At 38.5% G+C, this 24,141-nt stretch overlaps 1 protein-coding gene across 1 annotated transcript; it reads left to right on the top strand.

Annotated features, from left to right (window-relative positions):
* Positions 1-1,665: 1,665 nt before the first annotated feature.
* hspa4a (heat shock protein 4a) lies at positions 1,666-23,282 on the top strand. The gene is made up of 19 exons (XM_044369764.1): positions 1,666-1,993; positions 4,562-4,619; positions 4,748-4,888; positions 6,930-7,052; positions 8,062-8,161; positions 8,725-8,858; positions 9,350-9,594; positions 10,692-10,768; positions 11,182-11,333; positions 11,735-11,844; positions 13,274-13,407; positions 13,862-14,043; positions 14,944-15,027; positions 19,253-19,408; positions 19,798-19,923; positions 20,112-20,219; positions 20,643-20,762; positions 20,893-21,054; positions 22,244-23,282. Exons 1-19 carry the CDS (start codon positions 1,887-1,889, stop codon positions 22,442-22,444), a joined length of 2,520 nt encoding a protein of 839 aa, XP_044225699.1. The 5' UTR covers positions 1,666-1,886; the 3' UTR covers positions 22,445-23,282.
* Positions 23,283-24,141: the final 859 nt, after the last annotated feature.

Genomic DNA, 24,141 nt, shown 5'->3' with positions numbered 1-24,141 from the left:
GATTGCGTTTCAGTGCGCATTCGTTTTAGTTTTCACTCAGCATATATCAATTACCCTAAACTCCATATTGATCTGTAAAATTGAAAGCCTATAACCTGTAGCCATTAGGCAGATTATTAACAAGGTACCTTTTTAGCGTGCACTGTGTTTGATGCCAACTGTAGTGGTGCAAATTCATGGCCCTGCTCAGAAACATTCAGAGAGGTTCAGTAGCAATTGAGGAAGCAGCAGCAGCAGCAGCAGCAGCAGCAGCAGCAGATCTGATGGGATTTATCCACCGATCCACATATTGATCACATTTGGTTTGGCAGAGACCTCAGAGGTTTTAGGGGAGCCTATTTACCAACAGATCACCTTCATGTTAACTGGATACAAGGCTTGGAAGTATCCAAACCTTTGGGAAAGTAATTCCCTGTTGTGTTTTGTTCATTTGATGTCATTACAATGCAAATAATACAAATCATATGAGGAATTCTGGAAATTTTGATAGCTGCAAGTGGCTGTAAACTTCAATATGCTTTCTTATATATATGTACTTTACATTACAAAAAGTGGATCTTCCTAAAAGAAACAAGAAGCTTACGTTATCAGATGATACTAGTACGTTACAATACTGATATTAGGATTACAAACATAATTCTTGCCTCTTGGTTTTATTTGGTATGTTCAGATGTAGTGGAAACAGTTGCTGAGGTTGAGCATTTGGTTATCTGTGTCACCAACGCAGTGCACCCTCCCACCATTCAACTGTCATTACACCCACCCATATTTACTTTTTGTCAGAGCTACACATTTCATCTACTCACATTTCTATCTCACAGCATTTAAATTCCATCCACAAAACACGTATAATCTTTTTGTAATAAGACAAATATGACAGCACACAAGATTATTAATTATCAGAAGAACATTGTCCCAGATATAGCCTACAGTGAACAAATACTTATTTTTGAAACTTACAATATTTAATTTTAAAGCACAGCTTTCAGTATTTTTTAAAAATAATGTTGTCCAGTTACATTTGCTGTTCATCTGCTTTAAAAAAAAAAAAGCCATGTGGCATGCTTGTATGTATTTGTGTTACATGCTATTTATAGTCCATTTTTTAAATTATTTTTTGGTCTTTGTATGTGTGGTTTTCTATTATCCTTGATTTGTGCAGCCTTTATGGATATGTATGCTCAATGTTTATGTTTTATAACAGAATCAAATCAACTTAAATTATAATTATTATGCGTTTGAAAAAAACAATGACAGCAAATATCATAGTAAGTATACTGTAAAACTTAAATACTTAGCTGTGTTTTTCTCTCTCAGTCGTTTTAAAGCTTGTGGTAATTTGTTTATTTGTCTTGTAAAATATGACTTCATACTTTCAACACCCTTCATGCAGCACAGTCTATTTTTGTTTTCCTACCTAGCGTGGATCCAAGGCATCTCTAAACTAATTGATTTCTGTCTTTATGCTTTTTGCTTTCACAGTAAATATTATGCCTCAGAAATGTGCTAGAAATTGCCAGGAGTCTGTAAATATGCTCCCCCCTCAAAAAAAAAAAACATACTCGAGTATTGGAGAACAATCTGACTGTAACACGTGGTTATAGAAAGGTCCAGATATAGCTGGAACTATGCAAATCTCGCGATAGCTACTGGTGTGACGGCGAGAAGTCAGTAAGACCACCTTGTTACTGCTGCAGCCTGCCAGCACAGATCAAGAGACACCGGGTGTCAGCAGTGTGGATTATGAGTAGAAGTAGCCCTACTTAACACAGCGCAACGCAACAACTTCACGGGACTTTTACATCATTTTTTAGACTGTAGCTATACGCGTGTTTTATTTTTCTAAGTCTTATTGTACATAACGTGACAGCTACGTATCGCTGAAGATGTCAGTGGTGGGATTTGACTTGGGCTTTCAAAGCTGCTATGTAGCTGTTGCCCGAGCCGGGGGGATTGAGACCGTCGCCAACGAGTATAGCGACAGATGCACACCGTAAGTAACTAAAACACATGTATAATTTAATGGACTTTGGCGGGGCGAGAGTGATTTCGTTTTTCTGTAATGTTAGCTGTTGTTGTCTCACCGGCGTCAGAGGTAAGTTAATGCACGTGAAGCTACCGTTAGCTGAACTAGTTTCCCAACGTGTGGTGTTAATTAATCTGGCTTTCAGAATGAATAAAATCAGTGACGCGTTATTTTAAGTGTTTTCATGGCAAACGTTTAAACCATCTACGATATATCTACAACTTAAACGTACCCACAGCGAGCCAACTAGCTAGTTAGCTAAGCTCCCAGTCTTTCTTAACGGTACAGTTCTGAAGACGGGCTTTAGTTGCCCGGCGAACACGACCGGGCGGTGCTTTGTCCATTCTAATGTTGTCTATCCCTTGAAGACGAAAGCTCCGACCAACCGGTGTACCCCGTGTGTCAGACCATGCGCCTTGCCGTGCGCTCTACGATGACGACAGCAGCCAATCGCTTGTTGGAATATTCTAGCAATATTTGCAGTAACTTGAGGAGTTAACGGCCTGTCTTAAGGATAATATACTGTCAATATTAACTTTTCTGTTAATTTTTTTTGTTACATTTTTCAAGTATGTCATAATCAGGGTTTTGGTTTGTTTATGTTGGCCCAAATTCTGCTCATTTGGCTCATGCGGCACACTTTGTACCCAGTGGTTGTAGGTGGTATCATCTAATGAAAAATTATCTTAATGAATTTTAAAGGGACTTCTGACATTGTCTGTGTAAGGTGTCCTGTCTGCATGTGCAATAAAGGGTTAAAAATTCAAGAATATGGCTGCTGATAACAATTGAGTACACTGCATGAAACATGAAAATGTATTAAATCAACTCAGCCATAATGAAAGCTTTACGTTAAAAAGTCAGATTTTTTTCAGAGTAGTAACTGTAAAAAAAAATCTTGTAATAATAACAATAACTATTATTATTATTATTATTATTATTATTATTATTATTATTATTATTATTATAAGGCATTAGACACTGCACTACAACGAACAAAACATAATTTATGCCAAGTGAGAAAATGTTTTAAATTCAAATCAGCATTAAAGCCTCTGAGGTTAAAATAATCTTAAGCCCTATGACTGTATAACTTAATATTATCTAAACTAAGCTAAATAAAATATATGTTGAGTTTATGAGCCAACGTATGTCCAGCAAATTAGTTACTCCCAAAACAATCAGTTGATTTAGTGGATTAGTCAATGGACAGAAAGATAATACATTCTAACTCATAAAATTAGACAATCATTTAAATCTTTTTGTGTATAAAAAAATACCACACCCTTGCTGGTTACATAATCAAAATGATAAAGAGTCAGTTGCTTTCTGTTTCTTTAAGCCAATCTGAAAGTAAAATTAATTTTTGCTAAGAAATTAGTGTATATGTATATTGTAGTGCGTAGTTAGTTAGTTAGTTAGTGTATATTGTATATCTCCTTGGTATTTGTTCTGACTTGTTAACATATTTGGTTAAAATTGTAATTCTCAGAAAGAGGAAATGTAACTAAAAAGAAATTCTGCTGTGATGGCACTTCTACATTAGTGTTCTCCAGTGGGCGTGAAGTTGTGCTACTGTGATTTGATTGGCGTGACATCTGTGTGGGCGGCACTAAAAACGGATTGTTGCTTTATACCATATTTGATTTGAGCACAATTCAATACATCAGTTTGTCTTGGTGTATCTTGTGATAGGAATATTTTTGAAATTTAATGTTAATCAGAAATAACGGTCAATTAAATAATGAGTTAACAAAATAATTTGGAAGTGTTGCTTTAAAACTAGTCCACAACTTTGTTAAATAATAATTCAGTGTGTTGTTGTATTAACTTACTTAAATTTCCTTCCTTTAGGTCATTTTAAATTTCTCTTAGTTTCCTGGAAATTTGTTTTTTTCTGTGTTCTGTCCCTAACGTCACCAAAAATGAGCCAAAAACACATCCTACATCTTACTACTCTGTTCCCGGGGTCAAGATATTGACGGACCAGTGTTTGTCAGGCTAATTTCTTCAGACACTTGTTGCGTTGACCCGCCTTTGACATCCCCAACAGCACTTGTGTGTTGACAATGACTGCAGCTCTGACATCTGTGTTTGATAGGGATGACGTTGACAGTCATACAAGTGGACTGTCCACACCACAGACAGTGTTTATACAATACCGTGTGAACTGCGAGGGATGAATACTTAACAAGCCTGCATATGGGCATAATCCGGGTTTCATATCACTGACTGTGTTTAATAAGGAATGCTGTGATCTGTTTGGGTGAAAAAGCGAAAGATTTCACTTTTACATTTGCTACTGTTTGTAAGCAAATATCTCAGGAAAGCTGAACCCCGTTTTACACAATTTTGTTTTTACGGTTATTAAAACAAACTGCTGATGTTGCTACTGCCAACATGGGAAATGGTCTGTCCAGTTTAATGTGGGTTGGGCTCTGAAATGTCATGTATGTCACATCATGTAGGCATGACACCATGTAATAACCTGCATATCAGCTTTTTGCTTAACATTTTGTGTTTTTCGTATTCCAGGTCATTTGTATCATTTGGCCCAAGAAATCGATCTATAGGAGCTGCTGCAAAGAGCCAGGTGAACTCAGCTCAATCACCCTGCCACTTACCTCATAGTTCCTTGTAATTAAATGCAAAAGATGGAGAGGTTAACACCCGGTATTGTAACTTAATTCTCTTTTCTGTTGCCTCCTTCATCATGTCCAGGTGGTGACCAACTGTAAGAACACTGTACAGGGCTTCAAGCGGTTCCATGGCAGGGCCTTCTCAGACCCCTACATCCAGTCAGCAAAGTCTAAACTGGTGTACGACCTGGCACAGATGCCCTCTGGATCCACCGGCATTAAAGTAAGATGAAGAATATTACAGTGCCTATGCTTTAAAGAGATTATATAGATAACCATAAACTGTGAGAGAGAAAGAAGCACTCATATGAAACATTTTCAGCTCAGTGCCTATCCAGAATGTTAAAATAAAGCTTAAGTTTTCACACTGAATTAGAGCTGCCCTGGTATTGATTTTTTTTTTCTTACCCCACAAATTGGCTAAGCCATTCAAACCGTTGTAACCACCATAAAAAGTAAGGAATTTAAACCTCAGATGTTATAAAATAATTGGTTCCTAAATACTGTATTGGCCCGAATATAAAGCGACCCTGAGTATAAGACGCCACCTTTTCAAACACCTGTTTTTGGAAAAATACTTCTTGAATATAACTTACATCATAGTAGAGTTACATACTCACACACTCTCCTGTCACGCTCTTGGAAGTGGTCAAAAATTATTTTCTCCAGCAGTTAGCATTTATACGACTGCCTGTTTGTCTTTTTGAGCTCCTTCTCATCTGTGATGGTGGTATTTGGCAGCTTGACATATTCGGTTTCTGCAGTAGAAGCATCAGAAGACGCTTTGGACTTGTTTTCACTCGTCATTAATTTATTATCCTCCGTGGCAGAAAAACACATTACACAAGCCTTCAGAAAGTCTTGCAGGTTAAACTGGACTAACAAAACACTTTTAGGGCTGACTGACTAACACACTCACTATAAACACACTTTAAGACACTCGCTAGCCTAGCAACATTAATGTTACAAACAACCCATATTGCAACACCCCATCAGACGCATTTCCTGTTTTATATTCAGATCAATACAGTAAACTTTTTGAATGCATTCATAGTATGTAGTATTATAAATGCAGTAGTCCTGCCGCATTATAGTAGTCCATGCTTTATAGCCTCTATAGTCTAAATGTCTACCTTTATTCCAGTGTTGTCATTAAGAGGCCGACTTTGCAGCAGGAATATTGGTCGGCATTCAGCAAGCACGTCATTATTTATGTCAAGCCTGAGAGAATAACTAATGTCCATCACTTGAGACGCTCACTCAGCGGTGAAGCGGTGATCAGCTTGACTCAGCGGTGGGCGTGACATGATTGTATTACCATGGATATGTGGTAACTGCGACAGCGCTACACTGAATATCTTATACTTAACTAATCAGAAACGAAAAGGGACAGCCATAACATATTTAATAGAGGAGGACCATGGAAAACACTACAGCTCATTCCTGACTGTAAGTGCATCACATGCGTCTCTTTCCTCTGAATTATAGATCTTTTTAATTTATCTGCTGCTTCTACACAGTCCACTCCGCTTTTATCCTTAAGCTTTCTTTAAAAACTTGGCATTTTGTCTTTGTATAACATTATTCTGTAAAAAGATAATGGTACTACAGCTGAATACCTAAATAAAAGGTGTTAAATAACTTCTGGTGCCATCAGATTGTAAGTGTAAGACCAAAAAACATACCCAAAGTTCTTACGAGTACTCAAATGACAATACCTGGCTTGCACATTGCAATTGTGTCCCTGTGGTGATAATCATCGTAAATCCTCAGGACAAATGAGAGCAGAAGAGATGACAATTAAAAGAAGAGTGCATCGCCCTGTTGTTGCCCACAAAATCACTCTTTTCAGGTTTTTGGGTTACATGCTGTATTTAGGATGGTAATGACATTTGAAATGGACTTTGCCTTAAGTTACATGAAGTCAGTTTCCATCCTTCATATTCTTGTACTTGCGTCACCTGACTGCATAATTGTATGTTGATCAGTGATGATGTTTTGTTGATGGTCACAGATTGTTTACAGGTAACAAGTGCAGGCATTTTTTTTCACTTCTTCAGCAATGAAAGCTGTGGGGGCCTGTTTTATAACAGTCAGTCAGTTTAAGTGCCTTAAATGAAAGGCATTTTAATAGGCTTTTCTTATTTATAAGTGTTGTAATTCACAGCTTGTTACATGCATATTATTACACATTCCTAACGCTGCAAGCTATGATAACCACGTTCCTCAAGAGTAGTCGTTTTCTGAATTTCCCCTAACTCTAGGTGATGTACATGGAAGAGGAGAAAGTGTTCAGCATCGAGCAGGTCACTGGCATGCTGCTGACCAAACTGAAGGAGACTGCTGAAAGTGCACTGAAGAAACCGGTCGCAGATTGTGTCATCTCGGTAAGCGTTTCTGCAGACAACCTGACAACGGTTTCACAGGTTCAGCAAGGTGTCTGAAAATCTATCAAACATCTTAATTAGATCCGTCAGTGCATTACCTGTCTTGTGAAAATCTGTCTGCTTGTCCGGGTCCAAGTGGATGTTTTTGGGGCAACAGATCTTATCTAATTGCCTTTAAATAAGAATGTGTTAATATACTTGTTGGATCCTTGCATACATCTTATTTATAGACGTGACATTGCACTGACAAGGCTTCAAAAGAACTGAGTTAAATGGAGGGAGCATTACATTTACACCCTTCTATTTTGAGTGGCAGCTATTCATGTCATCCTCTTGCATTTTCAAACAGTTAGAGTAAAAAAAAAAAAAAGCACGCCAAGTGAAAGCTGCTTCCAAGGTGTATAAATGTATTACCACCTGTTCGTATGACATTTTGAGCTCTGAGCACTTCACCAGATGTCTTGTCTCAAAGCTTTATTTCCTCTCATGCACCTTGTTGGTGAAGAGTGGGATGTGTGTGTTTCTTGCCGTTCCTTCAGTACATGAATCCAATGATTGCATCTGTTATGTAATGTTACAGATCTCCGACAGATAGGCTGTTACTTACACCGGGCCTAAATCTACAGTTTACATCAGCCCTGGAGATGGCTAACATGTTATTATTACTCTAGCCAATTGCTAAATTTAGCGCTCGAGCTTTTCCACAAGGAGATATTTTGTTTTGGAACTGTGAGTTACTAACATGGTAACGTTATCCAGGCATCTTATGAGGCAGGCGATTGATGGATCATTAGCATTCAAAGGGACAAACACATGGATGTTTTGGCTTTTTGGACATCTTTGTCATTATCAGTGTCTTACAGTCACACCATGCGTATAAATGTTTTTATTATTGGTGGTTCCAGTCGAATCCCTCACTTTAAAGCTGTCAACGTTAGTATATTTGTCTTCACTCTTTGAGACTCATTAGTGTTTTGTGTGAACATTGCATTGATTTTTCCCCTCTCAGGTCCCCAGCTATTTCACTGATGCAGAGAGGAGGTCTGTCATGGACGCAGCTCAGATTGCAGGCCTCAACTGTCTACGATTAATGAATGAGACCACTGCAGGTACATGGAAACACAGTACACTCTATGCAGGACAAGAAGTATCATGAATCACTTTAACCAGTAATCCCTCATTGCTCTTTTTGGCCACACTAGACAATTATAACACTGTGCCATGACATAACATATACTGTAGATGCTATTTTGTGTGAGATATGTTGCCTTTATCTCCTGGAGCAGTCGCCTCAGAAATGAACAGATTTTGAGTTGTTCTCTTCTAGTTTAATATAAGAAAAATTCAGCCTATAATTTATTGCTGAGTAAATGTTTGAGCTACAGCTACAGACCATGTAAACATGTCACAGTGGTGTTATGGAATATTTTCACATACATGCTGAAATTCAGTTTTATGTTTTAGTTTGTAACTTCCCCATCTGTCATAAACTAGGCCTATATATTATTTATTGTATTCCCACTGTGGTAGTGACACTTTTCTGTCTTTCAGACATACACTAGTTTAGCATACTACAGTTGAAACACAGCATGCTGACTTGTACACTGATACAGTGTACTCTCAGCATATACCAAGCACAAACTAACATTAAGACTACACCTGTTTGTTGCAGTGACTCTGGCATATGGCATCTACAAACAGGACCTGCCAGCTCCAGAGGAGAAGCCCAGGATAGTGGTTTTTGTGGACCTAGGCCACTCCGGTTACCAGGTGTCAGTTTGTGCCTTCAACAAGGGGAAGCTCAAGGTGAGTAATGAATAATTTGTGCTCATTTTGGAAAAGGCCAGAAAGGTTTTATGGCAGGGATGATGATACAGAATAGGTTCTTGTAAGTAACAGTTTTTTTCTCGTGTGGGCATAGACAAACAGAATGGTGAACAATGCAACTAACAATGTTGTTTAATGATTTATTTATGGTAATTCTGCTGAGGTGTAAAGAAGGAAGAAACCTATGAGAAACGCTCACTTTGTGTTCACCTGTAGTCAGTTTATTCAAGTAATAAAACATTTTAAATACCTTCACCTGATTAAATTTTATACTCTGATGCCTAATGTAGCTGTTGAAGACTGTTTAATTGAAACATACGATATGTATTAAATAGATGAGTGAAAATGTTGTGCATTTGTTATCCATTGTCCTGAGATGCAGCCTTCCTATACGTTCAGATGTGCAGTGATATAAAGTACTTTTCTGATAATTTGCCATCACTTCAAATATTTACCCCTTCCACAATCAGATCCTGGCTTCAGCGTTTGATTCAGAGCTCGGTGGGAAGGACTTTGACGACATCCTGGTCAACCACTTCTGTGAGGAGTTTGGGAAGAAATACAAGCTGGACGTCAAGTCCAAGCCGCGGGCACTGGTGAGGCTCTACCAAGAGTGTGAGAAGCTCAAAAAGCTGATGAGTGCTAACTCCTCCGACCTGCCTCTCAACATTGAGTGCTTCATGAACGACATTGATGTTACCGGCAAACTCAACAGGTGAGATCAGTGTTTCCCCCTAAGTTGACGGCTTTGGGGTGGTGGGGATTGGGGCCATGGTGCTAACCCGATTTATTACAATAATATACACGAAGTTTGGACCTGATCAAACAAACAGTTAAAGTAGTCATATTTTACAAGTCTTCCCATATTTTATTTTATTTCCCAGTGATCCACACAGAATCATTTTTTTTACAAATGAGGTCAAGCTAGCTTCTTGCATCCTTGCCACTGTCACCAGATTCAGGTTGGGTATGTTAGAAGCAGCTATTTTGACCTGAATTTCACGTTTGGGGTTGATGTCTGTCCATCTCTTGGACAGATTACCTTAATAATCACAAAAACTAACATTCTGATTAATAGTGGAAGGGTCGTGGGTGTTGAAATAATACATCATTACTGAGGAAAATATTAATTACATTCCCTGAAATGTGAACATAGCAGAGCTGCGGTCCACTGCTTTGTCAGGGGAATACTAATAAATATACAGATACTAATAACAGTTATTTCTACAATTATACAAGAGAGATTGCTGGAGAAATTGGTGCACTCAGCGTCCTACTATTTTTCCAGACCACACGGGTTATCAGGAGCAGAAACGGTGACCGCAGCATACATAGTAGGCTACATAAATATAAAACTGTATTGCAAAGGCACAGTTCACCGTGGAAACGTTAACAATTACTGAAAGCAGCATCTCTAATCTTTAAAGTAAATCATTAAAGAACACTCATACATCAACAGGGGTGGATTTACTGATTGGGGGGCTGCGGGCAAAAAAACAACATTTTGATTTTTGGATGGTTTATATTCACTTTCGTTAAAATTGTTTTTTGGGACGGTGGTGAAAAAAGTTAGTCTGGAGCCCTGTCTGCTCCGCTTACAGTCTTTTCATTTTTTTTTTCTTTGGACTAAGCTAAAAATGATAAAGAACACTGCTATAGTTGGGCACAAATAATTATTCAAAATCAAGTAGAATCACCCAGCATCTATCAAACTGTCTGACACCCATAGCGTCTCTGTATATGTGCTTTTTTTTTTCTTGACTGTGTGTGTGAGAGTCTGTCTATTAATAATGAATGACGATGTGTCCCCAGAGGTCAGTTTGAGGAGATGTGTGCGGGGCTGCTGGCCAAAGTGGAGGGTCCCCTGCGCAGCGTCATGGAACAAGCTAGTGAGTACATGTGACTGTAATAGCAGCTGGACTATCCCCATCAGCACGTGTTCACAAACACGCACGCACGCACGCACGCACGCACGCACACACACACACACACACACACACACACACACAGACAAGGTTCAGTCATTTGCTTTGCTGAAACAGCCCCTTCCCTCAGGACACTAGCAGCATGCCTGCTTCTGCCTCGCTTTAATCCTTCCTGGCTTCCTGTCTATCTATCTCTGCTTGCTCTTTCTTTTTCATTCAGAGTAGTCATATGTCAAAGAAGTAACAAAAAAATTGACAAATTGAACATGTTGCTATGCTATCAACAATGTTTTTGATCACAGAGTAGTGAAGCTTTAACTCTATAAACTTAACGAGCCTGTTTTGTATCATCCTTGTCTCCTGCTTCCTGTATCCAGAGCTGAAAAAAGAAGATATCTATGCAGTGGAGATCGTTGGCGGGGCGTCCAGAATCCCCGCCGTCAAGGAGCGAATTGGCAAAGTCTTTGGCAAAGAGCTGAGCACCACTCTGAACGCAGACGAAGCCGTGGCCAGAGGCTGTGCTCTGCAGGTACATTTCACCTGTCATGGTCATGATTTTGGTCCTAATACTGATTCACACAGCAGTCTCACTCTCTGGCAGGGTGGAGATAAGAGAGTGGGGGAAAGATGAAACACATGCACCATACATAGCTTTAGTGACACTTATTTGTTGTTTATGCAGGATTTGTGTTAAAAACCTTTCAAATGTGTTTTAATTTTAGTTACATTTGTGTAGTGTTGAAACAAATAATTAAGAAATTGACATAAAACTGATTCCATTTATATATAGCAACTAAAAAAATACAAATTCTGTTTTCTTTGTATCAATGAAATACTCATATTACCTATTTTATTTTTATATATAAATTTAGTGTGTGTGTGTGTTACTTCTTGGTAACATGTTTTGTATTTTTCTCCTCTTCTCCTCAGTGTGCTATCTTATCGCCGGCATTCAAAGTCCGAGAGTTCTCCATCACAGATGTTGTCCCTTACTCCATCTCCCTAAAATGGAATTCTGCAGCAGCAGAGGAGGGACTGAGGTAAGATCTCTGTCAGGAGACAGAGGAAATATAGTCAGGACCTTAATGTTTAGATCTCAATAGGAAATAGGAAACATGATTTTTTTTCCCTCACACCTGTTAATTTGAACGTCAGGCTTTAAAAGGTTCTGGAAAGCTAGTACATCGTCCATAGATATGGATATCGATTGACCTTTTTTTTTTTTTTAGAGCTTTACATTCCCAGTAGCATGGGTTTTAATCTTCTACTTAGCAAGAATTATCATTAAAGGCCTTAACATAGTATTACAATGTCTCGATTGCAATTACCATATAAGATTAATGTGTTATGTTTTGTCTGATATACTGTAGTTCTCATTGATTGTCTCATAACCAAGACAACTCTCAACATTAAAGTATGAGTCATTGAAAAACCTCTGTGAAACCTGCAGTGAGTCAATGTTAGAAGTTTGACATTTACCTGGACCTCACCTGCCCCAATATATATGTGCATGTGTACTATGCAAACAGCTCTGCAAAATATTTGCCTAAATTGTGTTTAGTCTATAAACTGTTACCACATTGCAGTTTGGTGTGTTATATAAAACAGAAGGCTATATTCAGTCACACATGTAATCTATCCCTGAAATGTTCAGGAACATTTCCTGCATGGAGTCATGCATGAATTGGAACAGGGATCGACATTCAGGAAATTCTTTACTGCCAGTTTCCCACTTCAAGACCCAGTAACATTTCTTAGAAAATGCCAGTACGGCTGTGTTGTGAATGAAAGCAGTAACAGTAATATTGTAGTGACAAGCATGTAAAGGGTTATGTCCGCCTGACAAAAGACAGTTTCATGTGGAGACTTGACGTGTGGGTAACGTACTGCGAGTTGGGCAGTGCTTGGTTTTGGTTTGTCTGTTTTCAACATGGCGGCCATGTCACAAACTTTCTCATATTACGACCAAACATAGATTAACATATGTTTCTGGAAACATTTGAGATGCGAAATAGGCAATGCAGTAACAGAATCTTGATTCATATTTGATCAGCGCTGCTTAGTTTGACGGTTTGATCTGAGTTTCGTCCTCTTCTTCTGTTGAGTTTTATGGCAGTCGGCGTCCATAAGTCTTGCATTACCGCCATCTGCTGGACTGTCCCTTGCCCATCTATTCCTGCATCACCATGTTATGTGTGAAAAGGCGCAAGACGGAAATGTAGCTGCATGTGTAAATAGTGAAAATCACTAGCAGTGCCTAAAAAGGTTATCCGAGTAATTTACAGGGAACTGTGTATGAAAGAGGTCGGTGATGGTATCATCTGCGTCAGGCTTTGCAAGACCTGTGAGCCAGCCCACCCCAAGCAGTCCACTAATGACAATTTCCCCATAAATATAAAACCCTGATTTCAGTTGGAGGACCCTGTCTTCTAGATATCTCTTTGACCTCCTCCTGCTGTGTTTTTACAGTGATTGTGAGGTTTTCCCAAAGAACCATGCAGCTCCCTTCTCCAAAGTGTTGACCTTCTACCGGAAAGAGCCCTTCTCCCTTGAAGCTTATTACAACAACCCCAAGGAGCTGCCCTACCCCAGCGCCTCTATAGGTACTGCAAGTTCAACTTTTGTAAGAGATAAGTGGACAAAAAAGTATGGAAAAGTCCCATTTCTTTGTTTTGGTAAAGAAAAAGCTACATCTTAATGAAGTAATTGTAAATAGTTAGAACTGAAATTGTTTTTGGAATCTCTTGTATTTATTAATTTAATCTGCACTTCAAAGTCCAAAGTCTGCTGGTTGATGTTTAACTCCCACTCCATGCTAGATTTGTTGTTTTGCTGTTAGAATGATGCCTACCTTTAAGTATGTATGCACTATTCAGCTTCTAGTCACAAGATATATGCAGATGATTGGAAAAACAAGAAAAATATTGTTCCTGTGATTCAGCATAGCCACCTGAATGTATTTAGTATTTAAATATGTCATATTGTACGCACCCTCACTGATATAATTGTAGATATTCTCACTTATTCTAACCTTTTGCCCTTTCCCTCACCTAATAGGCCAGTTCCTGGTCCAGAATGTGACTCCTCAGGCATCTGGGGAGAGTGCAAAGGTCAAGGTCAAAGTTCGGGTCAATGTTCACGGTGTGTTCAGTGTATCCAGCGCCTCGCTAGTAGAGGTCGTGAAAACAGCTGAGGGAGAGGAGCCAATGGAGACAGACCAGGCAGTGAAAGAAGAGGAGGTGTGTACTGTGTGTATTTGCACTGATGTAAGAGGCTCATGACATAGTGTGAGGGGGTGTGTGTGTGTGTGTATGTGTGTGTGTGTGTGCGTGTGTGTGTGTGTGTGTGTGTTAGTGAAAAAGAGACAAGAGGTTCTGGCTTGCTGTATGCTGTTTGATTTGTGTTTCTCCTTTTAGAGATCACTTTCACACAGTACGCCTGTCTGGCCACACCTTGGCCTTTATTAGCCAGTCATGTCATCACTTTGGCATTTAGATGTCTTGCCTTAACAGGCTAATCGCAGTTTCAAGGGGTTGCATTTGTTTCTCTCTAATGCCTTTAAGTCGTTTGGCATTTTATTTTGGGTTGTTCGTCACCATGTGCGCTGCAGAGCCACAGCATTTGTGTTCATAAAGCCTTTTTCCTCCAAGATTGAATGTGACTCTAAAAGCAGCTGAGTATAAACTCAGAGTTGACTCAAAAATGGCCTGAGGTGGGGATGGACAGTGTCATGAACATTTGGGCTAACACTATCAAACACAATAACTCTGTAATAACAAATACTAGCTTTTAGAGGTTTTAAAAGCATCTTTGAGACTGAGTCACAGAGGTGTTGATTCAGTTGGAGTTTGTAGTTTGTGGTGTGATAAAGGCAGCAACCAGCCTCTTCTGAATGGAGGGTAAAGAGCGTCATATCTTGAACAAGGCTCAAACAGAAATGGACAACCAAAACGATTTGCACAAACGTGTTTAATCTGGTGACAACTTCTTAAAAATAGTAAAAGTGTTTGGTATTTCTTGGTGATGTTGACTCTGAACCCAGGGTTTGGATAAAAACAGCCACAAAATGGCATGTTACCTTTTTAATATCATTTATATGTGTGTGTATCTATGTCTTTTGTTTTGTTGACGTGTGTCAGAACAAAATGCAGGTGGATCAGGAGGATCAGAAACCCCAGGCTGGAGACAACGGAGACAAGAAATCAGAGACCGAGGAGATGGAGGTAACCTTGTGCTGGGCGATAAGGCAATAACTATAATTATCTTCATATAACTTTCTCATGACTTTTTCAGTAACACACAGTATATAGCAGAATTTGCTTTCTATAAGCGCTGGACAAATTCCTGTCAACTCACCTCCAGTGTAAACAAATAAACACCACAAAGTAGAGGAGGGTATCCTCTCCCTTTCTTGCTTGTTGCTGCCCATGTGTTGGTGTTTGTCCACCAAAAGCTCTCCCATAAACTGACTTTTAGTCAGTTTTAAGCCACTCTTTTACGATACATTTTTTAGATCTTGGTCGTTTTTAACAATATCTTTTAACTGGATAAAGGAGCACATGCTCAAGAAGTCACGCCTCTACTTATCTCACCATCTGGCTGCGAGAGCCGCGTCTGTCTTTGCAAGAAGATCACTGAGTTGGAGCAAAGAATTTCCATGCTCTACAAAATCCAGGAGGCTGAGAGGCACTTGGACACTATCATCTTCGGCCCTGCGTAAACCACCACACCATCGGTGCTGAGGAACTGGCTGCCACTGCTCCCTATCCTCATGACGCTGCTTCTTCTCCGGCTGCAGCTTCTACTCCGCCCGCTGCTTCTGTTCCTCCTCCGGTCACTGGTCCTGAGGATCCCTGGCTCCAGCTCAGGAATAAACCCAAAGCACCGGTCAGCTCTACTCCATCACATCCAGAGCCACATCACCAGACCTGGGTTGTGGTCGGCAACTGCAAAAACGAGGGGAGATCATATTCCCACAACCATGACATCCAGCTAGTGAATCAATATGACATCCTCAATATACATGAAATTCCTCCACTGGCTGGGAACCCGTGGCCTCTTCCACCTCCCATGATAAAAACCCGGTTTGCGTGGAGCTGTCATCCGCTCCCACAGCTTCCATCAGCTGGTGCTCACTCCCCCATCAATGCTTATTACTGGTGACTCGATAGTCAGAAATGTGAGAGTCAACAGAGCTCATACTCTCTTTTTTCCGGGTGCTACATTACAAGACATTGATGACGAAGTCCCAGACATAATAAAATCCTACCCTGAGGTCGACAAGATCGTCATACATGTCAGTACAAATGACATTTAAAAACAGCAGTACCAACTGTTAAAACAAGACTTTGCCAATATCTGAACTATCAAATCTGTTCCAATTAAGAAACAAAACCTGGGCACTAGCTAGACATTCTCGGGACCCCTCCCATTGGCATTTCTTCAGACAGCTAAGAAATAAATGCACCTCCTCAATGAGAAAAGCTAAATTTCATTATTACTTAACCACTTAACTACCATCTCCAGCTCTTGGTCAAATCCATTTAAATTCTGGAAAGTAATAAACTCCACTAAAAACAACAATGTTTCCTCTCTGCCCACTCATGTAAATTCCAGACATTTTATACTGACAGAGGAAAAAGAAATATGTACAACTTTTTGAAAACAAGTGTATGGGATCAGCCAATTCTGCAAATGTATACATTAATGATGATGGTTCTGGAGGGCTGCTTCTTACTAACGATGATAATTCTGTACATACATTAACACTGTGCCCCTCAGTTTGCCCTCCTTCCCCTTTCTCCTAATATAAATACTGAAGCTCTTCTAGCCATTAACTCAAAGAAAGCAACTGGCAAGGACAACTTGGACCCTTTTCTTCTCAAGCACTCTGCCTCCATATTCTCAGATTATATAACATGTGTTTTTAACTTAACTATTCTAATTGGCACAATTCTTAAGTATGGAAGTCGGCTCATGTTTTACCTTTGCCCAAGGGACTATTTCAAAACTGTCTTGTCTGTCTAAAACCCTCAAATCATTAGTAAAAAATCAACTTAAGTCAAGTTCTCAGCTAGATATTATGTATTAACCTCCCACCAACCCGGCATCAGAACAGATCATGGCACCATCTCTGCTACTTCCCTAATTTTTAACAATATTGCATCAGCTGCAGACAATAGGAAGCACTGTGCCGCTGATTAAATAAAGGTTCACATACTGTATATGATTGTAAGTTCAGCATAGACGACGTCCCTAACAATAAGTACCAGTTTAACAAAACTTAATGATATTGTACACAGTGTTAATAGACAGTGTCATTGTAGACAAAATCAGGATACACTGCATAAATAGTTCTATTGCTTAAACCAGAGCGTCAGTTTAACAAGTTTTGATTTATTTTTTTGTTTTTTTTAAATTTATTTTTGAGAAACCGAGGATAATTGAAGAGGCAATAAAATGTAATAGCTATTATATTTAAATATAATATATATAAATAGAATGAAATGAATATTAACATTGCCATTAACCCTTGAAAGTTTAGTAAGTTGTCAGTGAAAAACACAAAACTTTTCACAAAGTTTGTCAGGTATAGGACAGAAAATAATACACTTGGCTGATAACCTCCACACAGCTTCTATTCAGCAAATTTAGTTACAGCAAACTCTGTTTATATTGATAATTAGGACCAAAAATGTTTTGTTTTATTTATTTATTTATTTATTTATTTATTTTTAACTTCTACCAATATATGTTTTTTATAAAACCTCATTACATATGATTGGTCAAGTTTTTTTATTTTAAGAAAAATAATATATTTAACAGAAAAGGTTTTATTGTAGCGTTCACCAGTTAGTGCTCTATGTACCGACTGGTGTATGCTAAAATAAAACAACTTGTTGCATTGTGATAAATATTGCTATGGCATGATATGGAAATTGTTATGATATAATGATGACTTTCAGCTGTATCGCCCAGCACTAAGGTACCCGACGCATCAAGAATATCAACTTTTTTCAGTAAAATAGTGTTTCACACTGTAGGGTTGGCATTTGGTGAAGGTTATTGTTTTACGTTTTTACCACACACATTACAGAAGACATTTACTGTATTTAAACATACTGTATCTGAATTTGAAACGTCCTTTGGTCTTCTGGTATGGTAACTCATTTGCTTTTATTCAAAGACATAATTCAGTAAATTCAAGGATAGTTTGTAACAAAAAAAAAGAAAGAAAAAAAAACCATTGTAAGTAATCATTTTTACGCACATAAGCTGAAAGACAAGTAAATGTAAAATAGTTTCCCATGTATTGAAGAAGCATACTAAAATGTATTTGGTGTTGGCACCCAAAAACAAACATAAAAACCACAAACCACTGGGAACAACACAGAAAAAAAAGACAATGCAGAAATGATTTGTTTAGACTAGAGGTGGAGTCAATTGCTTTACAGATTCCAATGACGCCACTAACCAGTGGAAATTACTAAATCTGACTGAAGGTCATTCAAGGCTTTTTTCAAATTGTTTGTGTTTAGCACCATTTGATATTAAAACAGTTCAGAGTGTTTTCAATATGAATATAAAAGGTAAATATGTGCATATGCTGTACACACAGAAATATTCATTCATACATGTACATACATATCTATATGGACAATAATACTAAGGTCAGTGTAAAATCCTTTAATAAAATGCTAGACTAAATTTGCTTTTTAAAAAAAAAAGAAAACATAGAATATGGAGCAGTAAAACGGCTCCATTCTCTGGGCACATAGAGGAGATTGGCGTCTTGTGACCTGCGAGATCTTCTGGGTTTGTTGTTGAGAGTTTGAGAGCATGTCTGATAAGAGCTGTGGAGCCAGACCATTAAGTGCTTTGTCGTCCATTAAGAGGATCTTTAATTGTATTCTGAGAGAGCAACAAGTAGCCAACAGAGGTTTTATATTTCTCTGGTCTAATTTGTTTGGGTTTTTTTTTTTCTTTTTGTCCTCATTAGAATTTGTTCAGCTTCGTTCTAAATAGCTTTGCAATCTGTGAGTTGTTTTAGTTGGCAGACCCATAAACTGGGAATTGCAGTTGTCCAGCCTGCTGAAGGCAAACATGGATTTGTTTTTTCTGAGTTAGACTCTGAAAGAAAGCCTCTTATTTAGGAGTTATTTCTTAAATGGTAAAAGGATATGATTCCAAAAACTAAGATCACCGTCCATAACAACTCCTGTTTTTGATTTGTTCCCTTTATGTTGTAAAGGCATAGTTTTGAGAATAACACAATTATTCAGCTTGACTGAGATGTATCCTCAGATTCACCACTGTTCCACTTAACATAAAACACATGTCAAACATTTGATACGGTGTGTCATAGTTATAAGTTGTTTTTTTGATTGTCCTATTTAATGCAGCTGTATTTGCACAGACTAAAATGATGTCCGTTCCCCCTTATTCCAGACAACGACAGAGGACGCCAAGCAGGAGAAGAAGAACGATCAGCCCCCTCAGGCGAAGAAGCCCAAAGTTAAAACGAAGACAGTGGAGCTGCCCATAGAGAACAATTTGCACTGGCAGCTGTCCAGTGACGTACTAAATATGTTCGTGGAGAATGAGGTAATGCTCTAAAAATCACCAGGAATGTCTAGCATGCACACACAGTATTTGTTCAAGCAATGTGTTAGTGAGACTTAGGGATTTCATTTGCTGTTTTTATTTCAAACAAAAAAGAATTACTGTCTGTTACTTTATTTTTTATGGTTGTAATAATATCTGTGCTTTACCTGATGACATAATAATGACATAATACTCTAAAACCACTCGGAGTTACAACCCACTGGATCGTATTCATGAAGGTTTTTTTTCCTCCCTTGATGAGGGTTATTTTTCTCATTGTCATTTTATTTCGATTTTTTTCTTCATCCATCATTTTACTTGTGAGCTTTCCTACTCATAATCTTCTCAACATTTCACCAAGGTTTCAATTCTTCTTATTATTCTTCCAGGGGAAAATGATCATGCAGGACAAGCTGGAGAAGGAGAGGAACGACGCAAAGAACAACGTTGAAGAGTACGTGTACGAGATGAGGGACAAACTGCATGGCGCCCTGGAGAAGTTTGTGAATGAAGCCGTGAGTAATAGATTCCACTTGAGTCCTAGCAAGTTACCACATGTTAACAGACACTAATCTTCTCAGTAGAAATAAGAAATGTTATGATTTACTTTAAACCTTAAATGTACGTATACTTCATATATTGACATGTCCTCTAAATACGTGTACAAATTGTGGACTTTAATCTTATTTTTTTGTACATGTAGGATCGTGATGCGTTTTCATTAAAACTGGAGGACACAGAGAACTGGCTGTATGAAGATGGAGAGGACCAACAGAAACAAGTTTACATTGACAAACTAGCTGAACTGAAGGTAACTGCGTGCAGTGCAAGATCGGACACTTTTTCTTAAGGGAAATAGAGATATTCACATACAAAAGGGAACTTAGAGATTTCAAGAAGACATGACACGGCTTGCTTTACAGTTTTGTGGCTTGAGTTCAGGCGGCAGTGATGGTACCGAGGTTGCAGGCACTTATTAAATATTTGAAAATGTATAAAAGTTTTGTACATGGAGTTTTGTACAAAAAATGCTGGTCAAGATGACTGATGTGCAATATCTCCTGTATTCCGTATTTATACTCTCAAAGAAAGCTTGTGTTCATTGTTCAATATTTAAAAAAGGAAAATAACATTATCCTCTTTCAGAAGTAAATTGGTCGAGTCTTGTGTCTTCAATTTTTTGGCTTTGTGGATCACTTACTGACTAAACCTCATGTTGTCCCTTTTTCTACAGAAATTTGGTCAGCCGATTCTCGAGAGATACATGGAAGCTGAGGAGAGGCCAAGAGCATTTGAGGAGCTCGGCAGACAAATTCAGATGTACATGAAGATCATTGAAGCTTACAAGGCAAAGGTACAGTGAGCAAGTTAGTTAGATTTTATCAGGGAACATTGCTTTAAATATTTTTTTAAGAAAAGCTAATGTGGAATTAGGTGAGATTATTGATGAACAAACAGGTGTCATTATTTGCTTCTCTCGACAGGATGAGCTGTACGATCACCTTGATGAGCTGGAGGTGACTCGAGTGGACAAACAGGTGAACGATGCCATGGTCTGGCTGAACACTAAGATGAACCAGCAGAACAATCAGGACCTCACTCTGGAACCAGTGGTCAAAGTTAGAGAGATCCAGGCTAAGACTAAGGTACTGAGGTTGCAGTAAAGGCGCACAAACACACACACACACACACACACACACACACACACACAACCTTTAAAGTCCTGAAAGATGTGAAAATGTTCAGGTAGCTTGCTACCAGGGGTTTATTTATAACGTCTACTCACAAAGGCAGCCTAAAAACCTCACTTTAGTCATTGCGGTTTGGCCTCAGTAGGCGTTTTCTTAGGTTTATGGGTGTCGTCGGTGGATGTAGGCCAAGATCACGTCTGAGGCAATTAGATCGGCTTTTAAACCTGTCAGAGCTGCAAACCTAATATGGTGCTCAGCTCATTCAAAACACGTCACTACTTGTTGTAGTTAACATATAATTAACACCAAAACCACTCCTTTGCAGTGATTAATCTGGATTCTTGTAGGATAATGCCTAACGGTGAAATTAAAAAGGAGTGGAGGAATGATGAGAAGCACCTACTTGTTCAGGAGTAAAGGGATTACAAGATTGTTTGGACAAACGCATGCAACTTGTGAGCACTCTGCACCACAGGATGTGCAGTAATTGAGTTAATGTATGACTATGATTCTTTCTAATGTGTTTTACAGAACAGCAGAAAATACAGCTAATGGTAGAAACCAATATCTCAGTGGTGTGTTCAGAGTTTGACCGCTGGACTGTTTGTGTTTATTCTCCCCAAACCGCCTATGTACAAACTGTACTTTAGCTGTAAGCTGGCTCACTACGGATGAATCAACCGTCTCTTGTGGACTTTATCTGTGTGTTTGTGTTCAGCTCAGCTTCTGAATGAACTCAAAACTCACCAGAGACTCTGGTTCTTTCTATTATTTCCCTCCAGTCCCTCTCTCCCCTTCTCTCTTGTCTCTGTACGTTTATGAAGCACATCCACAAATCCCAGGGATACATGCAAATTTTTCTCTCAAGTTGAAACATTTTCAACTTGCGTCAATTCACGCTGTCCCTGGCGAATTTGTTTCTACTACTCACATCTTCCTATTGACCTATATACAATCGCGTCACCTCTGTCTGAACTCACAGTAAGGCCTACAAGTTTGTAATAGTGGCAAAGAAGTCTTCACAGTATAAATCAGTTGTAGAAATTCATGTAATTTCAGTTAAAATCTCTGATCAAGTGAGCAAAACATGGTCCTATTTTTCTCTTCCTCTAACCAGTGTCTTCTTTTTTTTTTTCTTGTTCAGGAACTTTATTCAGCCTGCAACCCTGTGGTGTCCAAACCAAAGCCCAAGGTGGAGCCTCCCAAGGAGGAGAAGACTGAGAACGGCCCAGTCAATGGGCAGGAGGGTACAGAGAAACAGCCATCCAACCCAGACAAAACCACATCTGCAGGCACGGAAAAGGAAACAGCGGAGAACAAGCTCCCTGAAATGGACATTGACTAACTGTTGCAGCTGTCACTCCATGAGTTTCACCTCTGTTTGTCCCGCTACTCGCCCCCCCCAATTCTGTCGTTCTTCTGAGATTGTTATTGATACAGTAGCCTCTGTCTTGAAGACACAGACAGCAGCATCCCTAATCAATACTATTACATACATCAGTCAGCCTTCAGCGGCATGTAATTTCTCATTTTCTTTGATGAATACAAAGATATTGCATAATATTATTGAATGGACTACTTTATGACATAAAAGTTGTGAGTGTGGGATGGAATCTGCTTTCTCCGTGTTGCTTTGATGGCCATTATGTTAAAGATTGTTTTATTCAGCATCTCCTGAGCACATTTAAGATAAGAATGTATGTCAGATTTGAGGAATTGTAAGCAAAGCGGTCCAGCAGAAGAAGACTAGTAATTCACACGAGATTCATGAAAATGTAAAAATATTGCAGTATGTCTGGATAAAGTATAGATACAGTGGCACTTGTAAGCAAACATGAATTGTTCCGAGTTGTACATGACAAATAGTGCATTTTTTTCAATACAAAATAATTTTAACTGCTGGATTATGATGTTTTCAGTTTAAAAGGAAAGACGGTGTTTTTTTTGTTGAGTTTACTTGTACTGTATGTTGAAACTAGATACTACAAATTACTGTCATGCAGTATTTTCATCGTTTGGCTTTTCTCATTCAAAAGCAGTGGTCCGTTGGTTGTTCTCTGGTAGCCTTGTATTGTTTTTTTTCTACTTAACAGTGAATGCTGGTCCAACGAATCACCTTCCGGGTGCTGCTATTGTTGCCAGGTCACCAAAAAAAAGCAAAAATAAATCTTGACAAAAAAGCATGTGGTGTGAGAAATGTTTTTTTTGACAAGGAGTACTCATTCATTGTTTTTAGTGAGTTTGATTTTACCGTTGGTCATGAACACCCCACAACAACCTGTAACCTTGTGAACCGTTGTGTTGATATTTGCTTAGGTGAAGTCCAGCCCTGTGAGACCTGTTAGTGACAGCATAGATATTGACAGCTGTAAAATAGTTTCCATTTTGTGCTACCACAGTTGGTTAAGTTGACCAGGAGGACATTTCATTGAAATTTTGACGCACCATCATGGAGCTCAAAGATTAGTTGACATATCAATCAATGGACAGAAAAGTATTTGGAAACAATTCTGATGATCATTAAGTCATTTTTCAAGAAAAAAAAAAAAGCCCAAAATTGACTGGTTCAAGCATGACTGATATGAATATTTGCGAGTCTTCTTGGTCTTGGTGATAATAGTAAACTGAATTTGATTCTGAGCTGTTGGTCGTCCAAAACAAGCAATTTCATTTAGCGAATTAAATGACAAATTATCAAAATATTCCTCAATGGCTGCCCTACTTCATTAACAAGATGTGTAAAAGACATTTCTATTATACCTATTAATAACATAATGACAGCAACTTGGACTTATTAATTTTGTAAAATGATTATCAAGTCAAATGAAAATTGTTATTTTACAAGAAAAATGGTCAATCAGTTTCACTTATAATGTAAACAAAATAGAAAATAAGTATGCAGACACAAAATATATATTTCAAATAAATATATACAATGTGTTGCTTGGACCATTGATGTTTGAATGAAGGATACTGGAATCACTTTGTGAATAATCTGACATGGAAAAAGGTCTTTTACCAAATCGGTATCTGATAACTAAC

The sequence above is a fragment of the Thunnus albacares genome, chromosome 13, assembly GCF_914725855.1.
Source record: "Thunnus albacares chromosome 13, fThuAlb1.1, whole genome shotgun sequence".
In the NCBI taxonomy this organism is placed as follows: domain Eukaryota; kingdom Metazoa; phylum Chordata; class Actinopteri; order Scombriformes; family Scombridae; genus Thunnus; species Thunnus albacares.
This window is presented reverse-complemented; position numbering and strand designations above follow the sequence as displayed.

What these genes read in the sequence shown, in the direction of transcription:
- hspa4a (XM_044369764.1), top strand. Translation starts at nt 1,887, where the DNA reads ATGTCAGTGGTGGGATTTGACTTGGGCTTTCAAAGCTGCTATGTAGCT. An exon ending in TATAGCGACAGATGCACACC is followed by an intron (nt 1,994 to 4,561) that starts GTAAGTAACTAA and finishes TTCGTATTCCAG; the next exon opens with GTCATTTGTATCATTTGGCC. An exon ending in AATGAATGAGACCACTGCAG is followed by an intron (nt 8,162 to 8,724) that starts GTACATGGAAAC and finishes TGTTTGTTGCAG; the next exon opens with TGACTCTGGCATATGGCATC.